The sequence below is a fragment of the Halichoerus grypus genome, chromosome 15 (assembly GCF_964656455.1).
Source record: "Halichoerus grypus chromosome 15, mHalGry1.hap1.1, whole genome shotgun sequence".
NCBI classification, from domain to species: Eukaryota; Metazoa; Chordata; class Mammalia; order Carnivora; family Phocidae; genus Halichoerus; species Halichoerus grypus.
In genome coordinates, this window is record NC_135726.1 from 60476266 (window position 1) to 60501888 (window position 25623).

The 25623-nt window shown below is 48.5% G+C and overlaps 1 protein-coding gene and 1 long non-coding RNA gene across 11 annotated transcripts; one reads left to right on the forward strand and one right to left on the reverse strand.

Moving 5' to 3' along the window:
- ZNF274 (zinc finger protein 274) lies at window positions 1-23674 on the forward strand. 7 transcript variants are annotated; one of them, XM_036088400.2, is made up of 8 exons: window positions 1-326; window positions 805-876; window positions 1595-1721; window positions 2483-2578; window positions 16905-17387; window positions 20493-20593; window positions 21745-21892; window positions 22350-23674. In XM_036088400.2, the coding sequence occupies exons 2-8, from the start codon at window positions 844-846 to the stop codon at window positions 23246-23248; spliced, it is 1887 nt and encodes a 628-aa protein (XP_035944293.1). In that variant the 5' UTR covers window positions 1-326; window positions 805-843; the 3' UTR covers window positions 23249-23674. The 7 variants fall into 7 exon arrangements, with proteins under 7 accessions (XP_035944293.1, XP_077919027.1, XP_035944296.1 ...); XM_036088403.2 differs by having other exon boundaries at window positions 3-326; window positions 21766-21892; XM_078062900.1 differs by lacking the exon at window positions 1-326 and adding an exon at window positions 341-678.
- LOC118533243 (uncharacterized) lies at window positions 9891-14132 on the reverse strand. Of its 4 annotated transcripts, none has more exons than XR_013444202.1 (5): window positions 14032-14132; window positions 13882-13910; window positions 13074-13262; window positions 11189-11436; window positions 9891-10419 (listed from the first exon to the last, which is right to left on the reverse strand). It is a non-coding gene; the product is annotated as an uncharacterized LOC118533243 (long non-coding RNA). The 4 variants fall into 4 exon arrangements; XR_013444204.1 differs by having other exon boundaries at window positions 9892-10419; window positions 11189-11276; XR_013444201.1 differs by lacking the exon at window positions 9891-10419 and having other exon boundaries at window positions 10868-11436.
- Window positions 23675-25623: the final 1949 nt, after the last annotated feature.

A 25623-nucleotide genomic window follows, 5' to 3' on the forward strand; every position in this document is an offset into this window, starting at 1 on the left:
TCATCCCACGAGTGATCGCCCTCGTGGCGGAGCACGACAATGTCCTGGCCTGTGGTGCTACTTGGAAAAGTGTGGAGGCCCCGTGGCCTGGCGTACCCGCCTTGAGCCCTCCCCCAATCCAGCTGGACCACCGAGGGTCGCCGGCGAGGGACCTCTTCCGGGCGGCCCGGGCTTCGCCGGCCACCCGAGATGGCCAGCCAAGATGGCCGCCGCCTGGGCGAGGTCAGGCGGGCACGCCGCAGGGGTGGCTGGGAGTTGTAGTCCAGGCCGACGCGCTGACGCATTTCGCCGCGGGCTGACGGTCGCCATTGTGCGCCGCGCGCTGGGTGAGTGTGGCGCGAAATCTGCTCCCGTCGGGGCTGTGCGGAATCGTCCCACAGCCGCTCTTCGGGGTGTGCAGCCTCAGGGCCTTCCCCGCCAAGCTCAGCAGCCGGAGGCCGGCCTGGCCTGGCGTCTTCCCGCCGCGGGGCCGGAAGGGGCGGTGTGGTAGGGGACTCGGGGCCCAGAGGAAAGACAACTCCCTCCGGGCGTGGGGCTTAAGGCGGGCCGACCCGCTCGGGGCGTGTGCGGACTGGAGAGGGGAGTAACTCCCTCTGGGTGGAGCGGTATGAGGAGGGTCTCCTCTTGACTAGGGGAAACCGGCCCTCTAGGTATCGGGGAGTAGGTGGAGACGACCCTGTAAGTGCGTTTTCCTAGGTTGGGGGTGGACTTATTTCACGTTGATAGGGCCGCTGCTGGGCAGAGGAGCCCCCCCTTCTGCGTAGCCCTCACACCCCTTCTACCTCCCAAATTCGACCTTCTCAGGCCTGCCCACTCCCACGAGGTAACGTCGAGAAGGAAGGTATGACCTCCGGGCTTCCGACGGCCTGGTTCCGTGTGAGTAGAGGCTTCTTTGAGTTTCTGAGCCTACCCCTGGATCTGGGTGTGGGGTAGCCGGATGAGAGTGGGACGCCACCTTCCCTTGAGATGACTTCGGGCCCAGAGCATCTTGGGGAGGATTGAGGGACGCCGCAGAACAGATGAGCCGCAGGCTGCTTAGCTTCCCGAGGGAATGGGTAGGGTACAGGCTGGGCTCTGGGGGCTCCGATTTATCCTTTATGTTGGAGATGGACATTGATAGGTTCAGACAGGGGTTAGACTCACATTTGTAGTTCACAGCTACTTTGGCATCGACGCTAGAGGGGACGTGAGCGCAGTCATCAAGAGAAGACAGGAGGATGGATCCTTGACACGGGAAGGGAGCAGAGGCAGCGCAGGCAGTGGGTGGGGGCTGAAGGCTCGGGTGTGATGGTTCAGCTCACAGAATTACCTACTAGGTGTAGAGGCAGTACGGAATCCCCAAGTCAATAAAAAACGGAGAGGTCCAGGGGAAGAAGAGCCCTCTCTGGCCTCACATGTTGTCCTCCTTGCTGTGACCTGAATAGGATCAAGCTTGGGTTTGCTCAGGTTCAGACAATTTCAGGAACACATGAGCCACCTGGAATGCCCTTGGGTCATCTTGTAGACTGTACCCTCATGTGCTGGGTCAGCCTTCCCCCTCCTGTCAGTGTGGGTGACGACAGACCGTGGCTGAACAGAAACCTGTGGGTTTTAGGAACCAGTGACCTTTGAAGATGTGACCCTGGGTTTTACCTCAGAGGAATGGGGACTGCTGGACCTCGAACAGAAGTCCCTGTACAGGGAGGTGATGCTGGAGAACTACAGGAACCTGGTCTCAGTGGGTAAGGATGGTCTCCCTGTCAATAAAGATCTGCGCTTTGCAGCACGAATGTGGTGCCTCTGAAGTGTGTGTCTGCTTGGGCTCAGGTTGCAGGGATGAGAGTGCAATTGTCAAGGCCCTGGAGCCTGAGGGAGAAGGCTTTAATTTGTACCTGTAGGGGAAGGGCAACTTCACATATGACTTCTGAAGCCACCTACGGTCCATCCTAGAGGCCTTGAATGCTAGGGAGGTAGGTCTGTCAGGGATGTAGCTGACAGCACTGGATGCTCATTTATGTAACAAGAATTTCATGGGATGTGGGGTCAGTGTTCCAGCAGTTCAGGAGTATCACTGAAGACTGATCCTCTCCATTTCTTTGTGGTTATTGTGAACTTTTCCACTCTTAGGTTAGTGGCTGCATGGCTGTGGCACCCAGCATCATGTTCATATTCGAGACAGAGAGAAGGGGGGGGGGGCAGCCCTGGCTGGTTCTCTTTTCGCACCTCCCATATTTAGCAAGAAAAGAAAAGCCCTAAGGTCCCCAGCTGACATATTTTTCTTTGTATCTTGCCAGCGAGAACTGGGTCCCACTGCTACTTTTACTGGCAAGGGAGTCTAGGAAGGCAAGTAGCTGACAAAGGGAATGGATTGGGTTATCATCCCCGCGGTAAACCAGAAGTCATGCCCTTGCAGGGAGGAATTCAGGGACAGCATGTGCCACAGCAGAAACGCATTTTCTCCCGAACACAGACCCCCAAGCCCTGTCTCTTTTCCCTTGGGCAGAACATCAGCTTTCCAAGCCAGATGTGGTATCTCAGTTAGAGGAGGAGGAAGCGCTCTGGTCGGTGGAGAGAGGAATTCCTCAAGACACCTTTTCAGGTGAGAACCAGGCTCACGGGAGTCCTGGCAGGGAATGGGCTGACTGGTTAGTCAGGGACTGGTGTCTTAGAAAAGAAGACGGACAGGGGAAAACCCCAGATGGGGTGGTATGATGAGTAGCTGCAGATATGCTGAATCAGACTGTTTTCCTCTGGTCTCAGAGTCAGGGGTGTACCGCCTGGTTGAACGTGAACTTGTTGCCAGTGGCAGGTTGGCCGTAGGGGCTCATCTGTTCTGTTCTTTCATGTAATCACCAGTAATTGGTGTGTCTGTCCAGACTTTATAGATGTTTGCATGTATGTATATAAATATATGTTTATGACTGGGGGGTGTTCTACTGGATACAAACAGGCATGTTTCATTCATTTTAACAGATACTGTGTAGTCCACATTTGATTTTTCCTCGATAGACTTTCAGGTTGTTGCATACATTTTTTTGCACTTTCAAGTTTTTTTTTGTTTTGTTTTGTTCTTTGTAGGTAGGATTTGTTGAGATAGAACTTCAGAATCAACTGAGATAGAAGCTGATAATCTGGTAGCAACAGACTGCTCTCTAAAGTCCTTTAAAATCCGTGTAGCTGCTCAATTACATGAGAGCTTTTCCCCTTACCAGAGATTTATAATGATCTTTTTAAGGTTTGCAGATCTGATAGTATGTTGAGTGTAGTTCACATTTCCCTCATGAAGTTACACATATTTTTACAAGTTTACAGACCATTTATATTTTTTCTTTTGTGAGTTCATATACTTTCCCTTTTTTTTTTTTTTTAAGATTTTATTTATTTGACAGAGACACAGTGAGAGAGGGAACATAAGCAGGGGAAGTGTGGGAGGGAGAAGCAAGATTCCTGCTGAGCAGGGAGCCCGTCGTGGGGCTCGATCCCAGGACCCTGGGATCCTTTTTCTTTTTTTTTTTAAATGTTTTATTTATTCATGAGAGTCAGAGAGAGAGAGAGGGGCAGAGGCAGAGGGAGAAGCAGGCTCCCCGCCTAGCAGGGAGCCCGATGCGGGACTGGATCCCAGGACCCTAGGATCCTGACCTGAGCCGAAGGCAGACACTTAACGACTGAACCACCCAGGCACCCCCCCATTGTTTTTTTCTGTTGGTTTTTATTTTTGGGTGGGGTATTTTGCTGGCAACTCTATATTAATTATGGGTATTAGTAATACAAATATCCCAGACCAACATTTATCATCTCCCTTTAAATTTAGTCTCCATTAAGCTTTATGATTCAGGTATTTTTCCTTTCAAATCTGTTTTTATTCTTACTCGTATCATAGATAGGAAGATTTTATAAATACTTGTGTTTCAGTACTTTTTTTTTGTTTGTTTAATTGCTGCACTTCTATGGAATTTATTTTTGTGGCATGGAGCATGAATTCTTTCAACGTATTTTCTGACTAGATTCTTCCACTTATCAGAAACACCATCTTTATCATAGACTAAATTCCCATAGTCCTCATCGGGTGCAGGCCTCCGTCTTGGTCCCTTCTGCTTCCTTGATCTCAGTGTGAGTAAACACCATATTGCTGTATGGTAGTTTTATAACAAACTTGGATAAATGGGAGTTCCTCTCATTTTGTAAAAAATTCTTAGCTGTTCTCAGCCACGTGGTTTGCCGGATGCACACTTAGCATCAGCTTGTCTGGGATTCATTGAGAAAATGCTGTTAGAATGATTGGATTTAGAATTCCTTGACGCAGAATTGGTCTGTCTAGTCAGGTTCTGACACGAGTGTACAAAGATCTGCTCTCCTCGTTGGCTGTGTCAGGCCTTCTGAGTGCTGTTGGGCTTTCACTGCGGTTGCTGTTAATCTGCTCATGTTAGTCTTCCTTTGCAGTCTCAGAGTTGATCCAGATGAGCCTGGTATGCTGCTAAATTCTCTTACTAGTGATCTTATTAGGTTCTCATTTTCTCAGTACAGTCATTTTACCAGCAAGTATAAAGAAGGCAACTGTATTAGTATTTTTTTTATTTCTTTTGCCCAATTCCGTAATGACATTCATCGCAGCTGGTACTTGCAAAACACTGAAGCTGAGAGAGTGAAAAGTGAATGTCTGATCTAAACAGCTTTGATGAGCATGGGGCTGGATTCTGCTTTGATTCAAATCAGTTTTATCTGGATAAAGAAATTGTCATCTAGCCCTTCCTAATAAATGATAATCAGTAATAGCCCTGGTTTTCCCTCATAGCCTTCCCAGGTGATCACAGTGATTTTCTCCTCTGAACAGTTAACACGGTGACCTAATAAACGTAGAGGTGCCTTTGTTGTAGCTTGCTGCTGGCATCCACTCACACATCGGTGTTCATAAATTAGGTCGGGGAGGTGGGTGGATTTCTTTTTTGTGTTTTTTATCTTAATCAACTTTTATATCAGAGTGTGCTGACTTTGTGAAGAAAACTTTGGATGCTCTTCCTTCCCTTTGTTCTGTGTTCTAATGCAAGTGACATTGGAACTACTGCTTCTAGCAGTATTCAGCTATGAAATCTGCACCTGGTACCCGTCTTTGATGATGCTTTTCTGTTTGCCACAGCATAGACTGGCATCTCTGTGACTCTCTGCCCCCCTTTTCTGGATTCAGTTTGATGGCTCAGCATTAATGTTTTTTTCTATTCCATATTCAGAGTCATTCCTTTCATTCCCTACCTTGAAAACCTCCCTTTCAACCACTAGCACAGGTCACTAAACTAGCTCACTTGAAAGGTCCCCAGCAACACAAGCGCTTCGTGTCCACCCACCGTGGTATCGTTCCTGGTGGTTCCCCTTGGTCCAGCCATCCGAAGTCCCTTCCTGCGTGGTGGCTCTGGTTGTGGCAGGTCTGTGTCTCATGCTCCCGGGGCTCAAGTCCTGTGTTGGCAGACCTTCCAGCCTTGCACTTCTGGATGATCTAGTAGTTCCCTGAACTTAGCTGCCATGAGGGATTTGGGGCACCTGTGGTTCTGCACATCTTGGGAGAACTGGCTTAACAGGTGACAGGAGATTCTGAGGTGATGTCCCAGAGCAAGAGACCATGCGCAGGGAGGCTTATCAGGACACTTCATTACAGAGTGTGCCTGAGGTAATAGTTGCCGGACTCCTCTCCGCTCTGTCATAGAGAGTCCTTTACGTGTTGTTTTCCCTCCACTGCCTCCCCTTGTTACACCTCACAAATACTTGTGGAAGTCCTCTTGCATCCCATGTAGTACACTAAACACTTGGGTAGTGAACCAAAGACCTAACATGATCCTTGCCACTGTGGACTTTGTAGTCTAAAAGATTATGGCTTTTACAAACAAGTTCCCCAGATACAACTCTGTGAACAGATAAGTAGTGGTAAGTACTGAGACGAAAAAGAATGTGATGTAATGTGGGGGATAATGGGAAATTACTACTCTAGAGGAGGTGGTTGGTGGGGGGGCACTGCAGGAGTGAAATTTTAAGCCAATTGCCAAAGAAAATTCTACAGACATAGGAGTGGTGGTAAAGAGAGCTTCCAGGCGTGGAGACAGCATCTGGGGTGACCATGAGAATGGAACAACCTTGGCACATTCAGAAAACAGCCACTGAATGGGCTGGGAGGAGGTAACTGAGGTATACTGACATGCAAGCTAGGTTTGGCAGTGCACACAGGGCCTTCACTCTGAGGAGAGTTTTGATTTTTATCAGGCAGGTGTGTGGTACGGCTTTTCAAGCACACTTTAGGTGCTTAAGAAGAAAGAACTCTAGTAGGGCCCAGGTGGAAGCAGGCCAGGGAGCTGTGGTAGGTAGCATCTAGGGAAGAGGTGATACTACCTGGCCTGAGAGTAGCAGGGGGATTGGGGAGAAGCCAGCATGGCCTTCTCCCAGTTCATAAGTGGGTTCACTGGGGTCAGGTGAGTAATGACCAAAGGAAAGGAAGCTGCCAAGAATCCCTCAGAGGCGAAGGTTTCAGGGATTTCCTGTGACTATTTGTAACGTATGTGTTTACCACATACATTCTTTTTGTATGTATCAACATTTAACTTTAAAAGATTTTATTTATTTGAGAGAGAGAGAGAATGCACAAGCAGGGAGAGCAGCAGAGGGAGTGGGAGAAGCAGGTTCTCTGCTGAGCAGGAAGCCCGATGCGGGGCTCGATCCCAGGATCCTGGGATCATGACCTGAGCTGAAGGCAGACACCTAACCAACTGGGCCACCCAGGCGCCCCAGCATCTAACTTTGAAAGGAGCGTAATAAAGGAGAAAAATCACTACTCCTGAATTTTTGGTTTTAGTCAGTGACATGAGGAAATCTGGCATAAACTTTTGAAGAGTAGAAATAGAGGTTTGGTTTTGTTTTACCTAGTTGAAGTAATTTTAAAGAGAGTTACATGAATAGTAAAAAGAACTCCCTTACAGCTTTCACCTAGATTCAAGTTTGTGGAACTGTCCCAGGTCTTGACTGGTTCTGTTAATGAAGTGTGAATGAGAAGGGACTTAAGAGACATCCAGGTAGGGGTTTGTGAAGCCAGTGGAATGCACCTCTCTGGACTTCAGGAGTCCTGGTGGGGCATAAAAACTTGGGAATCATTAGTGTTTGGAATGGCATGCTTTATTTACTATAAGATGAGACCATCATCTCCAACAGTGTTCTCTGCCATCATTGGTGTAGTGGTGACTCTTCCCAATGCAAGGGACTAGGTTTAAGTGGAAAGCTCAGCCTTTCTGAGGCAACTCATTTTGTGTGGCTCTCCAGCTCTCCCTGACAGCAAAAATGGCAGCACGGTCATTGGCTGAAGTAGAAGGGACACTGAGTAATAAGCACTTAAGACATGGCATTCATCTTTAAGAAGGCACTGATTTGGGAAGATGCTGTGAAGATAAGGAATGTGGACAACTATTTGATGGCACTCAGATCTTTAGCCATCACTCTGTCCTTTCAAGAAAGTATTGCCACATGGGTGGTTTGGGTGGAAAACTTGATACAATCTGGATTTAATCCATAGGAAAGCAATGGAGTAAAGACACTATTTTGAAGGTCATGATTATAGGAAAGCCTGCAGGACATTTAATTCTTCACTTGTCAAGGAATGAAGCAGGAGAGATGAGCCCTACAAATATGAATGTAGCAACACAAATTAGTGCAAGCTTTAGCAGAAAAAAATAACTTCTACAAGGAGATTATTTTTGGGGAGGAAGAGAAGGAATCCTTTTCTATATTTCACCCTTTGTGTAGCCTGAGAGGACTCACACGGGCTATAAAGCAAATGTGTAGTGGATGTAGGAAATCAGTTGTTTTATACAAAGGATAATTTATTTAAGAACAAGACTGAATAAATGTGTTTAGTGTGAGAAAGCCTATTTTAAGCTCAGGCTTTAAGGAAAGGCTCACATGGGAGACTAACATGCTAAGACCCTGAATGGAGGAAGTTCTTTTCATGAGTTTTTTTGACATGAGAACTCAAACAGGGAAGAAAGCCCAGGAATATGATCATAGCTGGAAAGGCTTCTGGCCTGATTCACTCTGGTCTGACTTGAGAAAGCTCATACTGGAAAAAATAAAAACAAAAAAAACCAATTGTATTAAATGTGGAAAAGTTATCACACCAAATAATTACCTCTGAGAACTCCAAAGCCAAGGGAGTGTGACTGCTGTAGATAGGATTTCATGCATAGCTCTCTTACTCAGCATCACAGCAATCATACTGGGAAACACCTGAGAATGTAATCAGTGTTAGGAAGGCTTCAGGAGGCACAGAACCCACTGGCAAGAAGTCCTTCAGTAGGAGTCCTCATTGTATTCAACATCAGAGGACTCATATGAGAGCAGACCCTCAGTGTAATCTGTGTGTAATCATCAGCCTTAGTTCCCACCTTATTTGACAGAACAGCAACAACAAAACAAAAAACTTATACTGGAGAGAACCACATTGAAGAATAAAAATGAAATGTCTCATCCTATTTTATATGAGATAATCATACAGAAGGAAAACTTGAAATAAAACTTTGATCATATAAATATATACAAATGTAGGAAAACAGATCATGTATTTTTCCAACTTGTTCTGTTACCTGACCTGAACACCTAGAACAAATTTTTTTTTTTTTAAGATTTTTTATTTCTTTGACAGACACAGCGAGAGAGGGAACACAAGCAGGGGGAGTGGGAGAGGGAGAAGCAGGCTTCCCACCGAGCAGGGAGCCCAATGTGGGGCTCGATCCCAGGACCCTGGGATCGTGACCTGAGCTGAAGGCAAACGCTCAACGACTGAGCCACCCAGGCACCCTAGAACAAATATTAAACAACATGAGAGCAGTCTTTATTTCAGTTTCCTGTGTATGTTCCCAGTTGCTAAGACAATGACTCAATCTCTAGCCCAGGAAACTGTTGGGTGAATGAATGGTTGAAGAAACTAAAAAACGATGTCTTCAAAGAGATTTTGAAGACAATGCCAGGCTCTCAGACTAGAGGGTGGGTAAGGGATGATAAGGGGAAATCTTGAGATACATAGTGCTATTAAGAACTCTGAAAGGCTCACATCCTGGAGAGTGGGCCAAGAGTTACACTCTCGAGTGACTATCAAAACATGTTTGGCAAGAATCCAGCCTAGCGGAGTGTGGTCACATACTGTGCAACCTTTATTCAAGAATACATTCTCTGTCACCTTCCATATATTTGCTCTTTTGGACCCATGTAATCCTTTTTTTTTTTAGATTTTATTTGTGAGAGAGCACAAGTGGGGAGGTGAGGGAGAAGTAGGCTCCCCACAGAGCAGGGAGCCCGATGCGGGACTCGATCCCAGGACCCTGGGATCATGACCTGAGCCGAAGGCAGAGGCTTAACTGGCTGAGCCACCCAGGCACCCCGGACCCATGTAATCTTGATCCTTTTATCTGGAAGCTGCTCTGCTTCGTGTCCAGATGTAATCCCTGGGGTAATTTCAAGGCCTGAAAATGCCTTTTAATTGAATAAGAAGGAAAATAGGGGCACAAGGCTGGCTCGGTAGGACGAGCATGTGACTCTTGACCTTGGGGTCTTGAATTCAAGCTCCATGTTGGGTGAAGAGATTGCTTAAAAAAAAAAAAGGAAAACAAATGAACTAAGAAGCATTTGACTCCAAAAGTCCTAAGGAAAGAGGAAAGATAAATACAGTTCAAATAAATGAATCAAAAATGGAGAAGAAGAAAAAGAACCCAAGAGCTAATTTTCTGGAAGGACAAAAGGCAAATTAAAAACCTACACAGGGAAACAGCAGTACACACACATTCAGCAACACGTGTAGTTTATAATACTTTGTACAACTGTAACAAAGAATGAGCCAGGTCTATGTACTGATGTGAAAGTCTCCAAGATATATGTATTTCTTAAAAATAAATTGTTTAAGATGTATAAAGATACATAGATGCACGTAATATCAGTGTCTTTTAAAAAAAAAAATACACAAACACAAATGTGTGTGTCAGTTGGTTATCACTGAATATAGAAGCTGATAGGCTGTAAGGACTTCCTGAGAAGGAAACTGGGTGGGTGGGTAACTTTGCATTTTAAGAAGTGTTGCCCATAACCATGCTGATAAATTGGAAACTGCTATCTTTTTCCTGCTGTGTTACAAGTCCCTGACACAGTATAGGTGCCCAGTAATTACTTCTTGAGTGTAAGAATGAGCAAACAATAAAATGGAAAGATTTCTGGAAAAGTGTAAGGTTGTCAAAAGTGGGTCACAGAAAAATACTAAAGTTAACTTTTCTAGAACAAAGTGGCTATCTGCCTGTTACTGACCTGGACAGTGAATATTTTCCAACTTCTTGTTAAAAGACAATTTCCATGGAACATGAGCAGTTCAATGACAGAACAGGCTGGAATGTTGACAGACTTTGCAAAGTATACATAGCATTGTTCTCACTCAAGCACAAAATAAGAAAAATATTAAAAAGGAAATATTTGTAACTTAACAATTAACCACTTTAAAAAAACGAATCCTCTGAAATTGTTCATCAGTGTGACAAATTACAAAATAATACAGAGACTAATAGCTTTGGCTTATACCAGGAGTAGCCAATTTAACAGGAAAGATTTTGTTAATAGGTGTTTGAAATGGGATCTAAGAATAAATTATTAGTATTATTTTTTTAAGATTTATTTATTCATGAGAGACAGGCAGAGGGAGAAGCAGGCTCCCAAGGAGCAGGGAGCCTGATGCGGGGCTCGATCCCAGGACCCTGGGATCATGACCTGAGCCGAAGGCAGACGCTTAACCATCTGAGCCACCCAGGCGCCCTAAGAATAAATTATTTAAGAAATGATTAGGAATTTTTAAGGAATAAAGTATTAAGGAATTTCTATTTGAAAAAATTGTAAGTTGGATATAGAATAAGTAGAAGCAGTGACTTTTTTTTTTAATCATTAGTTTCAGAGGTAGAGTGCAGTGACTTCTTTTTGAGGACTTAAAAAGGCTAGAAGTGTTACGAAGTCCCATTCTTTTTTTTTTTTTAAAGATTTTATTTATTTATTCATGAGAGAGAGAGGCAGAGGGAGAAGGAGGCTCCCAAGGAGCAGAGAGCCCAATGCAGGACTCGATCCCAGGAGCCTGGGATCATGACCTGAGCCGAAGGCAGACGCTTAACCATCTGAGCCACCCAGGTGCCCACGAAGTCCCATTCTTAAGTCCTACCATCATTCCAGCCAGCAGCCTCTAGAGAAGTGTTGATGTAGCCATTCTACCAGCAGAAGCAGAAATGCAAGTCTCTGACCTGGCTGGTCTGGGAAGAAGCAGGGTGAGTATAGACCAGGTGTCTTCTTACTTGGTGGCCTACACTCCCATCCTGCTCTGGCTCTCAAGTAGAAGGGAACTTTGTAGCAACAGCAGTCCTCCCATTATAATTTACAGGTGGGACACAACTAAAATGCTAGTGAGATTCCCTGTAATATGACAGAAATACGGGAAAATCCAGACAGTTAAAACACTCAAGTCACTCTTTGAAGCTGTGTTGAGTCAATAAATACTGCTTGAGCACCTGCCAAAATGCCACATACTGTTACAGGGGTGGGTCACAGTGTTGAGCAGGGTAGTAAGGCCCCCTGTCTGTCTCACTGGGCCTGTATTTATTCCGGAGCAGCCACTAGCATGTGGCTGATTACATTTAAACAGACTAAAATGAACTTAAAACAGTTCAGTTCCTTAGTCACATTGGCCATCTTTCAGATGGTCACTGGTCACCTGCAGCTAAAGACAACTATGTTGGACGGTGTATCTGGAACATCTCTTTAAACGAAGAGAGCTCCATTGGGCAGTGCTGTAGAGAAGGTAGAGAGTGATAATGAAGCAGATACTTTGAAATGGCAGTGAGTGCCCTGAGGAAAAATGAAACAATGGAATATGCTAGAGGGCAGTGACATGGGTGGGCAATACTAGTTTAGAACTGGGCAGGAAGACAGTTCTGAGGAGGTGATACTTGAATTTAGAGCTGGAAGGGGATACCAGGTGAAGATGTTAGGGGAAATACTACGAGGCAGGGGTGAGGGGAGTACAAATACCTATAGGCAAGGCACACTTTGGCACATTTGAGGAAAATTAAGGTAGTGGCTGTGAGAGGCACCCTTTGGTGTAAAGGGCATAAAAGAACAGGGTTTGGATCCCAGCTGCTGTGTTCCCCATTGTGGCCTGTGCAGGGCTCCTAGGCTCTCCCAGCATGGATTTCCTTTGTGTGAAGGATGGATGCTATTGCTTAGTGGGACTGTGGTGTGTAAAGCCCAGGTCTTGGGGGGCCTTCACGTAACAGTAACTACTACTATTCAAAGACTTTGATGTAAAGATGATCATCAACACCTTTGACAGATCCTCCTCTGGGCCTGGCTTTAGGGTTTCGAATGTACAAGACCCAGCTGACATCCTCAGCAGTCCAGTGGAGTAAAAAAACTTAGAAGGTGATGCCATGGGGTGCCTGCAGAGCTGAAGAGTGCGTGATGGGGAGAGGAGGAGAAAGGGTGAAGAGCTGGGGGCATTCTGGACAAGGAGAAAAAAGGCACAAGGGAGTGTACACAGGGATGCGGGGAGCTGAGATAAGCACTCTTCCTGACCCTGGCCCACAACAAGATCGTGAAAAGTCACTATTATTAGTTACTGTTACATTTGTGGACTGGTAGCCTTAGTATACCTGGTTAGTCATGAACTATTGAGCACTGAGGGAGAGATGGTTTACCCTGGAAGGGAAGCAGCAGAGACAACATGAGAGAAGAAAACTAAGAGGAGGAAGAAAACAGCAACTCCTATCAGCTTTTCCTACCCCAGATCATTCAGTTGGTGGATTGAAAACCAGGACTTGGAGCTGCAGTTGATAGAGATTATTTTGTGTAGCTCCCTGCAGATGAGTGGGTCAGTCAGTCCCAGCTGTGCCCCATGAGTTGAGGATCCATTTCCAACTCTGCCAGCTGGTAAACTTAAGAGGTTTCACCTTCTTTGTGAAGTGGGGTGAATACTTGCTGGCACAGACAGTGGTTGGGGGATGGTCCAAAGAGTAAGAGATTTAGAGGACTGCAGTGCCTAGAATGACACTTACCAGTGGCTTCCAGGCTTGTGAGCCATCTCGTTGCATAGCACCCAGTCGATGCTTTACGATTACCCTGCAGAATGTGTGTTGTCCTGAAGGGCTGCTAACAGCAGGGAGAGCCAGACTGCAGATCCACTGAGCCTCTCAGCACCACAATGATCAGAGTTCCCAACAACCAAACCTACAGAGGCTCTAAAACTTAAAACGGTAAGAGTTAATATTTTTGAATGAGTATTCAGTTCAAGATTTTGAGAAATTGCCCTGGTGCCCCCAAGAATAAGAGGAGGAACAAAATACATGATCAGGATTGAAGGAGAAATAAGGGGGATGGAGTGGAATAAAATGAACCTACAGTTAATTTCTTAAGAGATAAAGTACTAAATAATCTCTGTGATTAACCAAGGAATAAAAAACAAGTTTTAGAAATTAGAAAGCTGGGAAGCATTGTGGAGAATTAAAAGTTTTAGTGTCCTGCAGGATTATTGCTCAACATGGTACCCGTGGCCCAGCAAGGAGCCACTAGGGAGCGCTACCTCCCCTCGGAATTCCCCTGGGAATTGAGGAAACTGCCCTCCCTGGCTTCCTGAGTTACTCGGAAATTTCCAGCTCTAAGAGCTCTAATTGAAAGGGAATACATGAACTTTGCTTTCCAATCAAGAATGGGGGGATGAACCCCCGGAAGTCCTAAGGAACAGGAGGGAATTAAATGCTAACTACAACGGCAGATACAAACGAGTTGGGAAGGGAAGCCCTCACGTGAGATTAGTACAGAGGTTTAGGGGAAGAGGTCGGAAATGGAGATCAACGCTGCAGTTACTTTTATCAAGGAAAACAGTCACTTCAAACCTAGGAAAGGAGTGTGGCTGTGGCCAGGACGCGTTTTGCAACCCCGAGCGCCCAAGGCCCGTCCGGGGCGGCGGGGCGGCCCCACCCATCGCGGGCGACTCCTGACCCCGAGCTGACTCACTTCTCGGGTAGCGCGCCAGCAGTCCCAGCACTAGTCAGGTTTATGAGACCGTCACCCGAGGAAACCACATCCGAGCCAAGGTTTGTAATCTGGAGATTTGGGATTACGGGAACGGGGGGAGGATTTCGAATCGGGGGCACGAAGATGGACTAGGAATCCGGGAGAATCGCTGCCTCAGGGGGAAGCGACCGCGCTCCCCCCCGCCCCGCACTTGCCCAAAGAAAACTTGCAGATGAGCAAGGTGGGTGTGGAAGTTCCGGCTGCGGCCGCGCCGCCCCAGGGCGCGTCCGCCGTCGCGGGGGGTCGGGGGCGGGAACGAGAGCGGAAGAGGCCGCAGCTCAGGGCCCAGCAACTAGCCAAGGGGCCGCCGTCTGGTCAGGGCCTGGGCCGGACCCAGAGCCTCAACATGGCGGCACCGGAAGTGTGCGTCGCGGAGGTTCCTGGGAGTTGTAGTGCGTCTGTGTCGGGCGCGTGACGCTCTTGGCCCGGCCGGAAGTGGCGGCCTGCGCTCTTGGGGACTGGGGGATCCGGGCTTGGCTGTGGGGACTTGGGCGGTGTCGCCCCATTTCCCCGGGGGGAGGGGGACGGAGGCTTGCTTCAGTTTCCCGAACGCGAGCGGAAACGTGTGCTTGTGGCTGCGGCCTCCGCCCGAGCCGCTTCCCCGGCAACGCCGCGCTTCTGTAAGCCCAGCCGCCGAGCGCCGCTTAGAAAACTGCGTGGCGGCCGATTTAATCCGCAGGCGCCCGGAAGGATGGGCACGGAGGAGGAAAACCCGGCGCGGCTTAGGCGGGCAGCGGCTGTGCTTCGTGTCTTTACGGCTGGGGTGGTGTGTGTTTTGTTTGGTTTGGAAAACACAGCTGCAGTGACTCCACACCAGTCATTTCCTGCTCCGCTTCTTTGCTTCACGTGGCAGGAGCTTTGCTGCGTTGTAATAATCACACCAAAAACAACGTTATTTTTAATGCTGACATATGAATCCTTCACAATTTTCTTGAGCCGTGTTTTAACACTGCCTGTTTCCCAGTTTTGTTTTTTTTTTTTTAAGATTTTATTTATTTATTTGACAGAGAGACACGCAGCGAGAGAGGGAACACAAGCAGGGGGAGCGGGAGAGGGAGAAGCAGGCTTCCCGCGGAGCAGGGAGCCCGATGCGGGGCTCGATCCCAGGACCCTGGGAGCATGACCTGAGCCGAAGGCAGACGCTTGACGACTGAGCCACCCAGGCGCCCGCCTGTTTCCCAGTTTTGCTCCATCATATGCCATTCGTTGCTCAGCAAAGTGTCGTGGAAAAAAGACCACCCAAATGAGGATAGGCAGAGGCCGTCTGGTGGGAGCCCACCGCAGCAGGGGAGGCAGGGACTGGGAGGAGTTACAGCGAAAAACAGGAACGTTCTCACGGGGGTTACTGACTTGCGGGGTGAAAAAGAGAGACTGGCAGTCGTTCAACCAGTTCTGATGGTCTGGGCTTGTTGCCGCAGGTTTCAGTGTCAGAGTTCTACCGTCATCTGTGGCCGGGCCTTTGTCTCCGAATACTTCCCTTGGTGTGTTTACATCCGTGTCCCCTTCGGAGAGCTCCCCGACCACGAGGTCAAAGCCCCCCGATATTTCCCTGGGCATTCGTTGCTAAGGCTCTGAGTTCATGCTGCAAATTCCCTTCCAGGTAGAATTGTGCTAATCATGTATATTCGAAACAGCAAGGTTGAGAGGGTACATTTGTTCTTGACAGACATCAGCCCTGCCATTTCTGTGTTTATAAATCAACATCTAATTGGAAGTAAACTATAATCCGTGGTTACATTTTTTTCTGTTTACTGTTTTTAAAGCTTTTAAGTCATTTAGTCAATTAGCATTTCTTCTTGGAGTTGTAAAGAGCTTTCCCATGTCCTGTTGGTTTGTGTGTCCTCCTTAGCATTTTGGGGCCATTCTGGGGTTGTGTTCAGCAGATGCTCTCCTGACACAGAGCCCCTGACTTTCCCAGTCATCTTCTTGGCCCCCATGGAGGCAGGATCAGGTTCTATTCCGTGTGTGTGGCTGCAGACCTATACAGCATCATAGGTCTCTTCTTGATCCTCCTTGCCTCTTCTTTTCTTCCCCTCTGTTTTGAAATATAATTTATAAAGTTCACCTGTTGAGAGTGTACAGTTCAGTGGTTTTTATTATATTTACAAGGTTGTGTAGCCATCACTGCAATCTAATTTCAGAACATTTTTATCACCCTCCAAAAAAACTTCATTTTTATTAGCCAGCACCCCCAATTGCCTCAGTGCTCTATCTCCTGCAACCACTGATCTACTTTGTGTCTATATTGGTCTCTTTTGGACATTTCATGTAAATGGAATCATACCACAAATAACCTCTGGTGTTTGACTTCTTGTCAGGGTTTAGTCGTACTGTAGCGTGGGTCAGTACTTCATTCCTTTTTACTGCCAAATAATATTCCATTGTGTGGGTAGACCGCATTTAATTTATCCACCCTTCATTTGATGGACATTTTGAGTTGTTTCTCTTTTTGGCTCTTATGCATAATGCTGCTATGAACATCCCTGTACAAGTGTTGGTGTTGACATCTATTTTCGTTTATCTGGGATGCATACCAAGGAGAGTTCCTGGGTCATAATATAAGTCTATGTTTAAGTTTTTGAGGAGCTGTCAGACTGTTGTGCAAAATGGTGCAGCATTCTGTATTCCCACCAACAGCAGTTTCTCCACATCATCACTAATAGTTGTTACCGTCTGTCTTTGGTAATAGTCATCCTAGTGAGTATGAGGTAGTATCTCACAGTGATTTTGATTGACATTTCTCTGGGGCAAATAATGTTGACCGTCTTCATGTGCTTGTTGGCCATCTGTCTGGCTGTGCTTTTGACTTACAGAGTATCCTGCAGCTCAGTTGGACCCTCAATTGGATCCTCTTCCTGCTGGGAATCCCCTGATGAAGATCAAAGTCGTTGAAGTCCTCACACTGAACCAAGAGATAGCTCGTCCCCGAAACGCCCAGATCCGGGCCCTCTATGCTGAAGATGAGGGCCTGAGCCCAGATGTGCTTGGGGAGCCCACTCAACAGCTAGGCAAGCATCCGGCTGACCCTGAAGCCGCGCACCAGAGGTTCCGGGGCTTCTGCTTTGAGGAAGTGGCGGGTCCCCGGGAGGCCCTGGCCCGGCTCCGGGAGCTGTGCCGTCAGTGGCTGCGGCCCGAGGCGCACTCCAAGGAGCAGATGCTGGAGCTGCTGGTGCTGGAGCAGTTCCTGGGTGCGCTGCCCAGGAAGCTCCGGATGTGGGTGGAGTCGCAGCACCCAGAGGACTGTCAGGAGGCAGTGTCCCTGGTGGAGGATGTAACCTGGATATCTGAGGAGGAAAGTAAGTGCAATGGACGGGTGGTGAGAGACACTCCTGTTGGGGGCATCTTGGAGGATGGGGGAAGGAAGAATTAAGGCTTCCTGGGAGAGGTCGGGGAAGGGTCGTGCTCTCTCCATTTAGGCCAAGGGCATCTGCCTCCTGAACATGTTCCTGAGTCAGAACTTTAGATACTTCCTTGCTGAAGTACCTACCATTGTCTCTAGGTCAGGGGATCTGAGAATGGTCTTATCCCTGGACCTGTCTCTGGAAATGGAAAGTTTCAGGCCACACCTCACAGCTACTGAAACCTTTGGGTAGGGTCTGGGACTACACTTTAACCAGCCCTCCCCAGGCTTCTGAGAGAAGCTTACGTTTAAATCCTTTGTTTACACCCTTTTGGGATCCCTGCTGCACTACAACTAATAGAAAACATGATTTTAGTCACTTAGGCATATTCTCAGAATGCATTCTTTTTTTTCTTTAAGATTTTATTTTTTCAGGTAATTTCTACACCCAACGTGGGGTTCAAACTTACAACCCCAAGATCAAGAGTCACATGCTCTACCAATTGAGCCAGCCAGGCGCCCCTCCCAGAGTGCCTTCTGATGTCTTGCACTTGGTGGGGGATGTGGGTACAGTGGTGACCAAGACAGTCAAGACTTAGACTCATGAGCTCAACAAACCTTAGGTCCAGCAGGAATGATGGGAATTTGACAAACAAATATGCATGTGACAATGGTGGGGTTGAGAAGAACTCAAGGGTGCTGGCGGGGCTCCTGGAGGCAAGTTGCTGTAGCCAACACTTGGTGTGGAGTGGAACTCAGAAGTGGGCAGGAAGGGGGCGCCTGGGTGGCTCAGTCGGTTAAGTGGCTGACTCTTGATTTCGGCTCAGATCATGAGATTGAGCCCCAAGGCAGGCTCCATGCTGAGCCGAGAGTCTGCTTCTCTCCCTCTCCAGCTCCCCTCTACCCCTCCCCCAATTATGCACATGCGTGTTCTCTCTCTTGCAAATACATAAATCTTAAAAAAAAAGAAGAAGAAGAAGTGGGCAGGAAGGATGTGCCAAGCAGGGGAGCATCACCTGTGAAGGCCCAAAATGGGAGCAATAACAGTATACTCCAAAATCAGAGAGAAATTGGGTAGGTCTCTAGTAGAAGGGAGCAGGGGCAGGGCTGGCAGGGCCCTTGAAGAGATTTTCATGTTCTAAAGCAATGAGAAGTGTTATTCTAAAGCAGTGGGAACCGATCCATGAGCCCTCCCTAGAGGTATGTGACATACTCTGATTCAGCTTTAAAGATTTACCAGGGTGCAGCTTGCTCTGGATGGTGGACGGAGAACAGGGTCAAAACGAGAAGCAGATTGGCCACCCAGAGTTGTCACCATGCCCTCCACGAGGTGTGGCTAGGGCAGGAGTGACAGTGGTGGGGAGCTGAGATGGGAGTGTATGTGTAGGGTGCATTTGGGGGGTGAGATTGCATGAAACTTGATTTCTGTCAGGCTGAGTTCCATGGAACACGGACACTGCTTCCTTGCTTACCCGAATATGTAACCTCACACAGTGAAAGTGACTTTTCAGATGCCATTGATTAAATTGAGGATCTCGAGATGGGGAGATTATCCTGGATTATTTGGGTGGGCCCAAATGTAATCACAAGGGTACCTACAAAGAGGCAGTCATGAACATTAGAGGTGGAGAAGACACGTGACCCTGAAGCAGGGTGTCACAAGGAAGGGCCAGAAGCCAAGTATTTTAGGTGTCCTCCAGAAACTGGAAAAGGTGAGGAATATATTTTCCCCCAGAGCCTCCAAAAGGGAGGTAGCCCTGCGAACACCTTGATTTTAGCCCAGTGAGGCTGGTGTCAGACTTCTAATCTCTGTAATCATAAGAAATCAAATTTGCATTATTTTTAGCCACTATTGTGGCAAGTTGTTGCAGCAATAGGAAACTGATAGAGATGCCAAGGAGACAGTTGTAGAGCTCATGAGATGAAAGCCAGTCGGTCTTACATTTTACACTTGGGGGTGGATGGGAAATCAGTTAATATCACAGAGGACGGTGGGAAGAGGCTTTCCAGAGAACTCTGAGAATCCTGCATTTGTGATCAGCAAGTTAGTTGGGACTCTTGGTTGTGATTGGCAAGGGAGGAGAATTTACTGAAAAAGTCCCAGGGCGATCTACAAGCTTTAGGCATGGCTGGACCCAGGAGCTCCTGTAGTGTCCTCAGGACTCGTCTTCTCTCCTCTATCATAGTTCTGCTGGCGTCTGTCATCTTCACTCACAGGCAAGCTGTCTCCATGTGGGGGCTCCCTGCACAGAGTTCTCTTTCCTAAGTGTTCCAACAAAAGCCTCTTTGGCTCTGATTGTCTAGCTGTGGGCCCTGTATTCATCCATGATCTAATCATTGTGGCCAGAAGGAAGCAGCAGCCTGGTGGGCCAGCCTGGGTCACGTCATGTGTTCCCCTTGATAGTGGGTGTGGAGTCATCATTATAGAAGCCCATGGACCAGTTGGGGACAGATGAAGAGTCAGGCATGAAGGAGCTGTGATTGAAAGGGGGCCGTAGGCCAGGTAGAACTGTTTTCCGAGGTGGAGGAAACTTGATAAAATTCTCATCAAGATGGGCGTGTGTTACAAGAATAGGTCCAGTCCTGGGAATCAGAGGAAGTCCCAATCTCCATGGAAAAGAGGGAAAGAGGAAGAGTGTGGAGTACTTGGAGGCCAGAAATGGGGTCTTTGCTTCTGAGGACAGGTGTGAGGCCAGCTGCTGAGGCGAATGGGGAGATGAGGCAGCTGCCTCGGAAGAGGGACTGGGTCCAGAGCAGTTCTTGGAGGGGGAGGGAGTGAGATCGAGGTCTCAGCAGTGGGGACACCAGTGCCCTATAGTCACATGGGGTGATGCACCCTGAGCTATCCAAGTGTGGGGGTTGGGGCCATGGGCTGTGAAGAGGAGCCAGAGTGGGGACCTGAGCTGGTGAGGAGAAGGGTGGGCACAGAAGCCCTCACAGCAACAGCAGGATACGACGTGTGTGCTGGCCCCACGGGTCCCAGAGAGAAACATGGCTGTCATTGCCCTGTCCTGGATGTAGCACCACAGCTGGCTGACTCTGTGCTCATGTCTCCTCCCAGCATTACCCGCCCAGGACCCCGCCTGCTCTGCCCAGACCACAGCTCCTCAGGAAGAGAAGGAGGAGCACATGACTCCCTGGCCAGCGAAGGCACCACCTGAGGTGAGTGCGCAGTGCCACCCCTTCCTTGTCTGGTCGTAGCATCCCCTGTGAGGTGACCTCCCCCATACCCCATCTTCCACCAGCCAGGCCTTTCAGAGTTTCTGAGCATGAAGGGCTGGACTGCCTTGCTGCCACCACGGAGACCGAGAAGGGGCACAGTGACTGGAAGTCAAGAAATTTGGAAGCAAAAGGAAGGGGCCAAGTGTTTATAGACACTTGGAGCCCCAGGCAGGGGCATGCAGACCATGTCTGGATCTGGGTGAGAACAAGGGAGCCCTTGTCCTTCAGAAATGCATATTTAGGTGTTTATGACAGAAAAAATGTCTGGGATTTGCTTCAGAAATAGCCCAGAGCCAGGGCACAGATGAAACAGCAGTGCCCCTGTCTTGCTAACTGTGGAGGTCAGAGAGTGCGACCGAATGATGCCGTGCGTGGCATTCTCAGGATTCTCTCTGCAAGTGGCCTGCAGCTGGCTCAAGCCTAAGGTGACCTTATTGGCGCTCACATACTCAGTGGTCTGAGGTAGGCTTTAGGCAAGGCTGTATTCAGGGGCTTCCAGGTGATGAGAGAGAGGAACGCCTGTCTAGTCCTGGTCTAATGGTTCTGCTTTCTCTCCTTCCTTCCGAAGCAGGCTGTGCCCCTCATGGGCAAAAGGCCTCCCAGATCCAGGCAGAGTGCCACTGGGAGCCCTCTTCATGCCAGAGTTCTGGCCAGCTGCCCAGAAAGGACTGATCTCAGTGCGGCCTCCGGCCACCCCACCCCGAAGCAGCCCCAGTCCACAAAGGCAGGGGCTGGTTCTCCCACATGTGGAGGGACTGTTCCCAGGAGAACGGGGTGTGCCTAGGAGGGGGCTTGTCTCGGGGGCAGTCTTCTGTGGGAAGTTGCAGGGAAAGAGTGAGCTGCATACAGGGTTGGGTAGAGTGGAGGCAGCCTGCCTGCGGCACTTGTAACTCCTAGCGAAGCAAGGACCTGCCTCCAGCCTGGGCCCCGGCCTCTGATTTTGTGAGAATGGACTCTCTGGGCCTCTTACGGCCCAAGTCAGTGTTTCTAAGCAAACCCCAGAGCAGGAGCGTCCTCAGCACAGCGGACTCTGTTGGGAGGCCCCAGTCGTCCTTCCTTCTGTCCCTGTCAATGACCCTCCTGCTGAGCAGGCCCAGATTGTGGCATTACAGGAACCAGTGACCTTCCTGGATGTGGCCGTGGACTTCAGCAAGGAAGAGTGGGGGCTGCTGGACCCGACGCAGAGGACCGAGTACCACGATGTGATGTTGGAAACCTTTGGACACCTGGTGTCTGTGGGTAAGGCTGTGCCCATGCTGGCCATTCCATCCTTCCAGTTCTGGGAGCACCAGACGCCCTGAGTTGGGGCTCTTGCCTTCTCTGGGCCTAGTGTGAGAACTGGGCATGCCCTCGAATGTTCCTTGCACGGTCCATGCCTTCAGCCGGCCCTGTGGACCTAGAGGGGTGGGCATTGTGTGGACGGCAGCAGCCTCAGGTCCAGTGAAGGACTGACTTGCTGCCCACCTTGAAGGCATAAGAGGAGTCGGAGAGCCAGGAGAGTGCTCCCAGTTCTAGCCCTATCCCCGATTGCCAAGCTCATGTTCCTCTCTGTTGCTTCACTGCTTTTCATAGTTCCCCCAGGTTGTATGACTGTACTTGGAAAAAAAAAACAACTTTTGAATCTTTGGTTATGTCATACTGTCAGCCCATTTAGCAGTTTCTGTCTACTATATCCACACCTTTTGGGTACTTTCAGGGTGGGAGACTACACTGGAAAGTAAAGAGTTAACTCCAAAGTCTGACATTCCTGAGAAAGAACCAGCCCACGACCTGAAAATGGAAGAATTCTCAAGGGATGACACCTGGTCCCCTACGTCAAGAGACGTCTCAGAAGGTGAGGCCCAGGAAGTCTTGGACACAGCACTGAAGCAGGTGGGGCCAACTCAGGAAGAAACCCTCCCTCAGAAAAGCCCCCCATCCCGGGGAAACACTAGCCTTGTCAAAAGCCATATTTCACTCCAGAAAACTCTCCCTAGAAAACGCTTGCGCAAGCGTGGCTTGCAGGTTAAGAAGGTGACGCGCGGTCCATGTGTAAAAGTTCATCAGAAGGGCCACAAAGGGGAAACCAGAGAAAACAGTGGTTGTGGGAGAGCCTTCAGCCGGAGCGCTCCGCAGATCACATTCACGAGAATCCACAAAGGGAGCCAAGTTTGCAGATGCAGCGAATGCGGCAAAACTTTCCGAAACCCAAGGTACTTCTCTGTCCATAAAAAAATCCACACGGGAGAGAAGCCGTACGTGTGTCAGGACTGCGGGAAGGCATTCGTTCAGAGCTCCTCCCTCACACAGCATCAGAGAGTCCACACAGGAGAGAGGCCATTTGAGTGTCATGAGTGTGGCCGGACCTTCAATGACCGCTCGGCCATCTCCCAGCACCTGCGGACTCACACCGGAGCCAAGCCCTACCCGTGCCAGGACTGCGGGAAAGCCTTCCGCCAGAGCTCGCATCTCATCAGGCACCAGAGGACGCACACCGGGGAGCGCCCCTACACGTGCAGCAAATGCGGAAAGGCCTTCACCCAGAGCTCACACCTCATCGGGCATCAGAAGACACACAGTGGGGTGAAATGCAAGAAGAAACAGCCTACCTCATAGCCCTCCGGCTGAGCCAGTTGAAGAGACAATGCCTTTTCAGCCTGATCCTGCAACGTAACACGAACAGACCTGGTTGGCATTCAGAACTGAATGTGAAAAGCAGCATTGAGTGATGATGTTCTCAAGACCAAAGGACAACCAGGGAGACCACCCTGCACATGAGTAAATAAGCAAATTGGTGGGGAGTTGTTGCTAATGAATATAGGTTGGAAAAACATTTAATTTTTCACTCACTTGATTTGCTATTAATTGCTCATTTGGTCATTAAAAATGATACTAGTGAAACCTGAAAATGCTTATAATGTAAGTTTAAAAGCCAGGTACCAAAAAGTCTGTGCACTGATATTATATTTGTGGTAAAGTATTTATGCGTATGGACAAGGACTAAAAGAGAACAAGGATAAATAAACTATTTCTGTGATAGAATCTGTGTTTTTACCACCTATTAAATATCTTTTCATTAATAATTTGGTATTTAAAGTAAGCAGCATTAAAACAAAACAGATTGTCAGACCAGTTCTAGAAGACTCCATGCAAGGCTGCAGACCCTCCGGCCCAAGATTCCAAATGAGTTAGGATGAGTGGCTCTTTCTGATCCTTAGAACATCATCAACATGCAGGGAATGTTCGGTTCAGGGAATGGGAATCTTGAACAACCATTGGAGATCTAGAGGGAAGGAAACCCCAGGCCAGCGTGGGAAATTCCCGGGAATGTTCATTCGATTCACATTTCCACTTTTCCTACAGGACTCCTTCAAGGGAAGGAACTACCCTGGCTGGATGCTCATCACCAAGTTAAGCAGCAGGAAACTGGCAGCGTTAGGGCATGTGTTTGATGCCCGCATTTCATTTTTTTACGTGAAAGGACAGACTAAAATCATTTCTCCCGTCACACAGCCTATAACCTGCAGCCCATCCCACCCCTTGCTCCACAACGTCACCTCTGCTCTCTTGAGTTGTGCATAATATTTCAAAACGTGTTCTAAAACTCTGGGTCAGATATTGAACTTATGCTCATCAGATATTGGGTGAATGCGCTGAGCACGCCTCTTAAGAGCCCTTGGGCTCATGCGGACAGGGGTGAGGCACAGTCATGCCTTCTGGAGTGAGAGCGTCTCACTCCTTTCTGTACAGAGTGAAGAGCCCCTGCAGACAGGCTAGAGGAGCCAGGAGGCCGGGTGCCTGGAGAATGTTGGTGGTACACCAGCTGTCCTCTTGCCTGAATCCTGCATCAGGCGCAGGGCGCAGGGCTGCTGTGCCACATTTAAACATCTTCACGTGCCAACTTCTTTGAGAGATTAAACATCTGGGGGCGAAGAACTTACCAGGGCCTGCTGCCCTCCCACTACACAGTTGGGAGACCTTTCCAGGGGAGACAGAGCAGTTTTGAATGAGAACATCAGCAGTTCCTTTTCCAAGTCATGATGTAGGGATGTCTATTCGCCTTGGGAGTGACCTCACAACGATGCCCAGTGCCCACTAGTGAAGGCCGCAGCCATGTCCTCAAACGAGGTCAGTTCATCCTGAAACGTCATCCACTGATTTGTTGCCAGAAGATAGTCACTGAAGGAGGTGAGCTGACTGCTTTCACATCTGTGGTGGTTTCAAATATGGCCACAAATGCTTTGCCTTTCCTCCATTCCTAGAATCTGGCTGGGCTTGTGACTGCTTCCATCCATAGGGTTGGCAGAAGTCAAGCTGTGTAACTCCCATGAGATGAGGTCATTAAGGATGCTGGGGTTTTCTGTTTCCTCAGGGAAATGGAAGTGGTGTTATCAGCTGAAACTGTGACAAGGCTACGTGATGTTGGGTGGTGAATGAGGAGAGGAGAAATCATCCCCTAAGGGGGTGAGCAGATGACGGTGAGCTGGCCTAGCAGCTCATCCAGGGCCCCTGAGGTTTGGGGCATTTACTGAAAGTGACCAAATTTGAAATCCAGTTGACTGCTTTAGAAGGCCAGAGAAGTTCATCTCTGAAGTGAAGAGTTCCCACTTCCCTTAAAGTAGGTTGAGATGATGCAGGATTTGAATATATGCAGCTGGTGGTTTCCCGTCTTTCCCCACCCACTCAAAATTCATATCAGCAGCACCCACCATTACATTCACGAGTTTGCCATCAGGGCTCAGTGTCTTTGAATCTGGGGGATCATGGGAGGCACAGTGACGGCCCCACAGATGTCCACTGCTGGTCCCCAGAACCTGTGAAAATGGTGCTTCACATGGCCAGAGGGACTTTGCAGTTGTGATCAATTATGTTAGGATTTTGAAACAGGGAGATCATCCTGGATTATCCCCATGGGCCCAGTGTCATCACAAAGGTCATTATTAAGAGGGAGACAGAAGGGTATGAGTAAGAGGAAGATATGATGACAAAAG